Source organism: Neopelma chrysocephalum, unplaced genomic scaffold, assembly GCF_003984885.1.
Source record: "Neopelma chrysocephalum unplaced genomic scaffold, ASM398488v2 Primary Assembly neopelma1_351, whole genome shotgun sequence".
Taxonomy (NCBI): Eukaryota; Metazoa; Chordata; class Aves; order Passeriformes; family Pipridae; genus Neopelma; species Neopelma chrysocephalum.
This window is the reverse complement of record NW_020898015.1, coordinates 3,437-9,907: the sequence shown is the minus strand read 5'-3', so window position 1 is coordinate 9,907 and position 6,471 is coordinate 3,437. Positions and strand designations below refer to the sequence as shown.

At 64.5% G+C, this 6,471-nt stretch overlaps 1 protein-coding gene across 1 annotated transcript; it reads left to right on the top strand.

The window, feature by feature from the left end:
- Nucleotides 1-3,281: 3,281 nt before the first annotated feature.
- LOC113978678 (serine/threonine-protein kinase pim-1-like) lies at nucleotides 3,282-6,258 on the top strand. The gene is made up of 6 exons (XM_027705809.1): nucleotides 3,282-3,791; nucleotides 3,899-3,949; nucleotides 4,155-4,521; nucleotides 5,162-5,338; nucleotides 5,607-5,760; nucleotides 5,906-6,258. The coding sequence occupies exons 1-5, from the start codon at nucleotides 3,282-3,284 to the stop codon at nucleotides 5,711-5,713; spliced, it is 1,212 nt and encodes a 403-aa protein (XP_027561610.1). The 3' UTR covers nucleotides 5,714-5,760; nucleotides 5,906-6,258.
- Nucleotides 6,259-6,471: the final 213 nt, after the last annotated feature.

The following is a 6,471-nucleotide window of genomic DNA, read 5'->3' as shown; positions in this document are numbered from 1 at the left end:
CCCCCGGGACGGGAATTTGGGCAAAGGGGAGGTGGGGGGTGCCCAGGTCGGGCCCCCCCCGCCGTCCCGGCCGTGGCGGCTGCGGCGGGGGCCGAGTGCGGGCGGGAGCGGCCAAGAGCCCAGCGCTGCCCCATCCCGACCTGCCCCAGCTCCGACGGGAATAGGAGGAGTGGGAATAGGAGGGGGAGGAGAAAGAGAAGGAGGGAGAGGAGGAGGAGGAGGAGAAAGAACGCACGTGGATCCACCGCCCGCTGTATCCGCAGCCCCCGTGTCCCGGGAGCATCAACCCCCGCATCCAGCAGGTGACCGGGGAGGGGGAGCTCGCCCCAAATATCTTGGGGGACTTTGGGATTTTTTTTGGGGGGGGGGCAGGGTGATGTTTGGATTCTGCAGGACTCCAAAGCTGAGCCGCAAATGCCACCTGGAGGGATATTGGGAGATCCCCGGGAGGTGTTTTTTGGGGGTCCCGGTGTGGGTTCCCGGCAGAGCCCCGGCGATGGGCAGGGGGATGTTGGGTCCCCGGAGCCACGTGGCGATCGCCGGATACCGGCGGGGAGTGGGGGGACACGGGACACACACCCCAGCTTTGGGGACCCCTGGGAGAGGTGCGGGTTGGAACGTGAAACGGGGGCCCGGAGAGGGGGAACTCCCGGCAGTCTGGAGAGGAGGGGGGAGCAGCGAGGGCGGTGGGGGGAGCCGGGACCCCCGGCAGCCTGGAGAGAGGGCTGGACACCTTGGGATCGCCAGCACCCCGAAGCCGAGAGTCAGGGGAGAAGAGACCCCTGGGACCCCAAAGCCCCCCAGCAACCCTAAAAGGGACCCCAGAGAGGGGAACCCCCGGGATCCCCAGCAGCCCAGAGAAGGGGGATCCCCAGAATGGCAAAGTGAGGAGCCCATAAAGGAAGGACCCCTGAGATTCCCGGGATCTCTGGCAGCCCAGAGAGGGTGGGGACCCCGGAACCCAGCAGCCCACACAGGAGGGACCCCAGAACCCCAAAGTGGATAGACCAGCAAGGGGGAACTCCACTGCTGAGAGGGTTGTTTTGGGCTGAATCTTGGTGTTTTGGAGGTTTTCTTGGCCAGAAGCCACTTGGTAACATCTAGAGATGGACTTGGGCAGGAGGAATCCCCAAGCCAATGCACTCACACTTTGTTTTCCTCCCCAGAACAGGATTTCTCCTTCCCAAAGCTTGGCCGAATGGAGGAGGAGGCTGCGAGGAAGAGGAAGAAGCCCTGGGCCCCCCAGGCAGGTGAGGAGGAAGTCAGTGCCCCTTTGCCCCTGTCTTGTCCTGTATCTCCCAGCCGAGCATCGCCCCCGGCTGCAGGACAACCCCGCTGCCGCCGCCGTCCTGCCGGGGATGGATTTGGGGGGATGTCCTTGGCCTTCCCTCTGGGCCGGAGGCAAATCCCCTCCCTGTCCTTCTTCCTTCCTGCCCCAGGCCCCGAGCTGAGCACAGAGAGCACAACTCCATCCTCGTCACCCACAGCGGGGAGAGGCCCTACGATGCCGGGAGTGTGGGAAGAGCTTCACCCAGAGCTCTGCCTTGACCTCACACCAAGGGACCCACCAGTAAGGGAAGCCCTGCAAGTGCCTTGACTGTGGGAAGAGCTTCGTCTGCTGCTCCAACTCCATCACCCATCAGAGGATCCACGTTGGGAAGACACCTGGCTGGTGGTCTCCACATCCTCCTGGTTCCCCACAGGCACCTGGGTGAACACAGTGGGAGAAACATCCACGGGGTCACAAACTGACCTTGGAAATTCATTGGGAAGAGCTGATTTGTTGAATATAAAAGAAAGAAATTCAACAAAGACATCTAAAGCCCCACTATTTTACCGGGATTTGGGGGCATTTGGGGATTCAGGGGAGGATTTGGGAGGATTTGGGGGAGATTACCCCAAAAATGGGGGTTCCCAGGCCGGGCAAACGGGGCCACATTCTTGTAGTTGTGCCAGCAGTTGATGTCCCCTGATCCTGTCTGTTCTCCAGGAGCTCCCTTTGGCTCTTCCAGTGCCTGGCCTAGGTCTCCCCACACAGGGTGTCCCCCCAGGTGCCCAAATCTCTGCTGAGGAGCCTGAGCTGCTCCCAGTTGGAGATGGACCCGGGCAGGAACCTCTCCCGGTCGGGGCCGTTCACTCGGCTTTTCCCAGGACCTGGAACAGCCCTGGGTGTGCAGGGACACAGGTCAGGGGGTGCCCCCCCAGCAGCCCTCAGCCCCCACAGCAGGTTGGGAGCTCAGGGAGCCACCCCGGACCCCCCTTTGCCACCCCCCTCTGCCCCCCAGCTGCTGCAGCACCAGCTGCTGGGTGGGGGAGTCCCCCCATCAGCCCCCCAGGGATGGACAGGGGGGTTGGGCACCTGTGGACAATCGGGACCAGAGCAAGCACACAAAGGGTTCCAGAAGCAGTGGACATTCCCAGTGCGGATCTGCCCCCTCCCAGAGCCCCAGGGAACCACTCCAGGGCTCAAGTGATGGGGGACAGGGGAGACCCATCTGGGAACCCCCTGCCCTCTGTCCCCCTGCCCACTGTCCAACACCCCTTTTCTCCCCTCTCCCACCCCTTTCCCATCATCCCCACCGTCCCCAGCTCCCCCCCAGCTCGATTTGGGGGTGTTTTTTCCCCTCTGCCCTGCTCGGTTTCAGAGTCTCAGCCCCTTCCTCGGTCACTTTGGAGGTCCCAGCCCCCCTTTTCTCCCGTTCTCCCCCCCTTTTCCCATTGTCCCCTGAAAGGCAGCTGTTAAATATTGGGTGCTGAAAAAGCTGCTACATCGTGTCCTTTCCAAATTAAGCCTGCATTTATTAGGATGGACTGGCATCCAAATGGCAGCAAGATTAGTCTTCTGATTCTCTTCTTCTTAATCCTCTCTGCAGTCGCCGATTTTCCCTCGAACCGGGCAGGAAAACAGGAGCAGCCCTGGTGTGGTCGGGAAGCAGCGCTGACCCCAAAGGGCTGCATTTCCCCTGCCGATCCTCCTGCTCTGCCCTCCCCCGGGGCTGGAGCTCTGTGACTGCGGCCGGGGCTGCCCCCGGGGCTCGCGGGGGCCAACAAGAAACGGAGAAACGGCCCCGGAGCTTCGGCAGCAGCAGCAGTTGCAGCAGCAGTTGCAGCAGCAGCGGCAGCAGCAGCGACTATAGAAGCGCACTCGCTATTACTCTTCGTGTTGCCTTTTCCTCCTCTCCCTCTCCCAGTCCCGGTGTCCCGGTGTCCCTGTCCCGGTGTCCCTGTCCCTGTGTCCCTGTCCCGTTCCCGGTCTCCCCCTCCACTTGCCGGCCCGGGCCATGGCCCCGGCCCTTCCCCTCTGCCGGCCGAGGCCGCCCCGGCCCCGTCCCCGGTTGTCCCGGCGCGGTCTCGCCCTCGCCCGGCTCCCGGCGCGCCGGCTGTGGCGCTGCTGGGCGCTCCTGTGGGGCTGGCTGTGGGACGGGCTCGGCCTCGCCGCCCCTTGGCTCCGCCTGGCTCGAGCCCGGCGCCTGCCGGGGCCGGCGGGGGACGCGGGCGCCGCGGCCGCTGCCGCCTCCTCGGCGGCTTCCCCGGCCAGAGCTCCGCCGCTCGCCAGCCCGGCCGCCGGCAGCGAGCCGCCGCTGCCCGCTGCGGCTGGGGAAGCCCGGCCCGGGCCGCTTGAGGGGCGCTCGGGGGCCGGGCCGGGCCCCGGCCCGAACGCTCCCGGCCACGTCTCGCCCGCACGGAAGGCCAAGGAGCCGCTGCACGAGCGCTACCGGCTGGAGTCGCTGCTGGGCAGCGGCGGCTTCGGCCGCGTCTACGCGGGGACCTGCCTGGCGGACGGAGCCCCGGTGAGTGCAGGAGGAGGAGGAGGAGCAGGAGGAGGAGGGGAAGGGGGAGGAGGAGGAGGAGGAGGAGCGGGCGACGAGCTGAACCCGCCGTTCCCCTTGGCTTGCAGGTGGCCATCAAAGCCGTGTCCCGGGATGGCATCCGGCGCTGGGGCGAGCTGGTGAGTGAGCGGGGCCGGCGGCAGAAAGCGGGGCGGGACGGGCGGGGACGAGCCGAGGCCCGGGAGGGTGGAAGCCGCCGGGAGCCCTGGAGGGAGAGCGGGCGTGGGCTCAGTGGGGGACGGGGAGCATCCAGGGCTGGCGGAGGGGGAGCAGGCAGACAGGCACGGCATCAGCCCCACTGACGACCCCGTGGTCCCCCCGCAGCCTGACGGCACCCGGGCACCCCTGGAGATCGTGTTGCTGAGCAAGGTGTCCACTGGCTTTCCCGGTGTCATCCAGTTCCTGGAGTGGTTCGAGCTCCCCAACGGATTCTTCATGGTGATGGAGCATCCGGAGCCGTCTCAGGACCTCTCACGCTTAATCACGGCGTGGGGGTTCCTGCCGGAGGAGATGGCGTGGGGGCTGTTCTGCCAGGTGCTGCAGGCCGTGCGGCACTGCACCAGCTGCGGCGTCCTGCACCGGGATATCAAGCCCCAGAACATCCTCCTCCACCTGGCCACCGGCGAGGCCAAGCTCCTCGACTTTGGATGTGGCACCTTCCTCCAGGACACGGCCTACACCCAGTTTGCAGGTGAGCCCACAGCCGGGGGATGCTCCTGGTGCCGGGCATCGCATGGCCATGCCCGGGTGTGGCCCCGGAGATTGCCCCTTTGGCTGAGGGGGGACAGGATTAGTTCTTCAGCCAAGTTGCTTTTGGGTGGGGCTGGGGGTTTATTGCGAGACAGGCCCCGGCCTTGCTGACAGCCTGTGCCACCCACCCTGTCCCGGGCTGGGTGTGGGGCAGGGGGGAGCCAACCTGACCAAAACCCCCGTGAGGGGAGCAGAGAAGGGTTTCAGAACTGTGCACCAGCTGGCTTGGTGTGCAGGCGAGGAAGGGCTTGGGCTGCTCTGCTTGCCTTGTTTGCCTTGGCTTCTGATGAATTGTTGGGGGCAGTGCAGTGGGGCGGGGAGAAGGCATGGCTTTTCCCCACCTCTGGCTGGGTTTTTCCCTTGCATGGAATGGTTGGGCCTTGCCAGGGCTTCCACTGCCCTCTTGGACACCAGCGGCTTCTTGTCCACCCCAAAGTTTGTAACCAAGAGTGAGGGGCCGGCGAGAAGGCAGTGGGTCACAGCGTGTGCCACTGGGGCAGGCCCCACATTGCCAGGGATGCTGGGGTGAGGCTCTGGGAGCAGGCAGCATCCACCTGATGAACTGTGTCTGTATTCTGTAGGAACACTGTCATACAGCCCGCCAGAGTGGATCTACCTCAAACGATACCACGGCGAGGCAGCAACGATCTGGTCCCTGGGCATCCTGCTCTACCAGATGGTCTGCGGGAAGCACCCGTTCTGCAAAGGAACCGACACCATCTGGGACCAGCTCCTGTTCCCACCACGGGTCTCTCAAGGTGGATACCAATCTTTGTGGCACGGGGGGAATAACGGTGTTGGGAGATGGCAGCGGGCTCACGAGGACACCGCTCTTGAAGCTGTTTGTGTCCCGTGGTTGGCTGGAGGAGGTGGCCTGTGTCCTGCCATCCTGCTCTCCTCCAAACTGGAGAATGGATGGAGAAGTTTGGGCACAGCTCTGAGCACAGCCAGCACAGCCTGGGCACGTGGACAGTGGGACCAAGGGGACAGGATCCTTCTCCAACTGACCGGCCATTTTCCCCCCAGGCTGCCAGCACCTGATCAGGTGGTGTTTGTCCCTCCGCCCCTCGGACAGACCATCATTAGAAGACCTCTTGTGCCATCCTTGGGTGAAGGGCATTCACCGGCCCTAGAAGACGGGAGAGATCTACGTGCTCACTTTGATCCAGCAGCCTGGCAAGTAACACCTCCACACATCTGTAGCACTGAGGGGGGGTCATCACATTGGAACACGGCCCTCTTTGTGCTGGAGCTGGGCTGCAGACCCGGTCTTCCAAGTGCTGGTGGCCACCATCCAACCTGGTTTTGCTGGTCCCGCTTCACAGACAGCTGGGGCCCTCGGCAGAACGCTGACAGCCTGGTCTGGCCCCCAGGGAAGGAGAAGGGGCCTCTGGAGAAGCTGTGCCGGGTGGGCCTGCTGCTGGAGACATCGAGGACGACGTGAAGGATGACAAGCTCTTAGTTGAGCTGGACACTGGGGAGCTGAAGATGATGGACGCTGATTGTGGCCCCTTCCTCCAAGACGTGCTCCCCACGCCGTTTGCAGATGAGTCCACACCCAGGGGGTGCTCCCGGAGGCGGGCATTGCTCAGCCTGGCTGGGCACCGAAGGTTCCCCCCTTTGCTGGCGGGGAACCTGAGGAATTCTTCAGCCGGCTGCCAAGCTGCTTCTTGGCAGAAGGGTGGGCGGGTGCTCTGGGCTGGCTGTGAAATGGGAGCCCGGCTCTGCCTCCAGCCTCCGCCACTGCCCCTTTGCTGGGCGGGGCTGGGGCAGGGGCAGCCAGCCTGCCAAAAACAAACCCCCGTGGGGGGAGCAAAGGCGGGGCTGCACAACACCAGCTGCTTTGCTCTGCAGGCCAGGAAAGGCTTGGGCTGCCTTGGCTTAGGAGCCT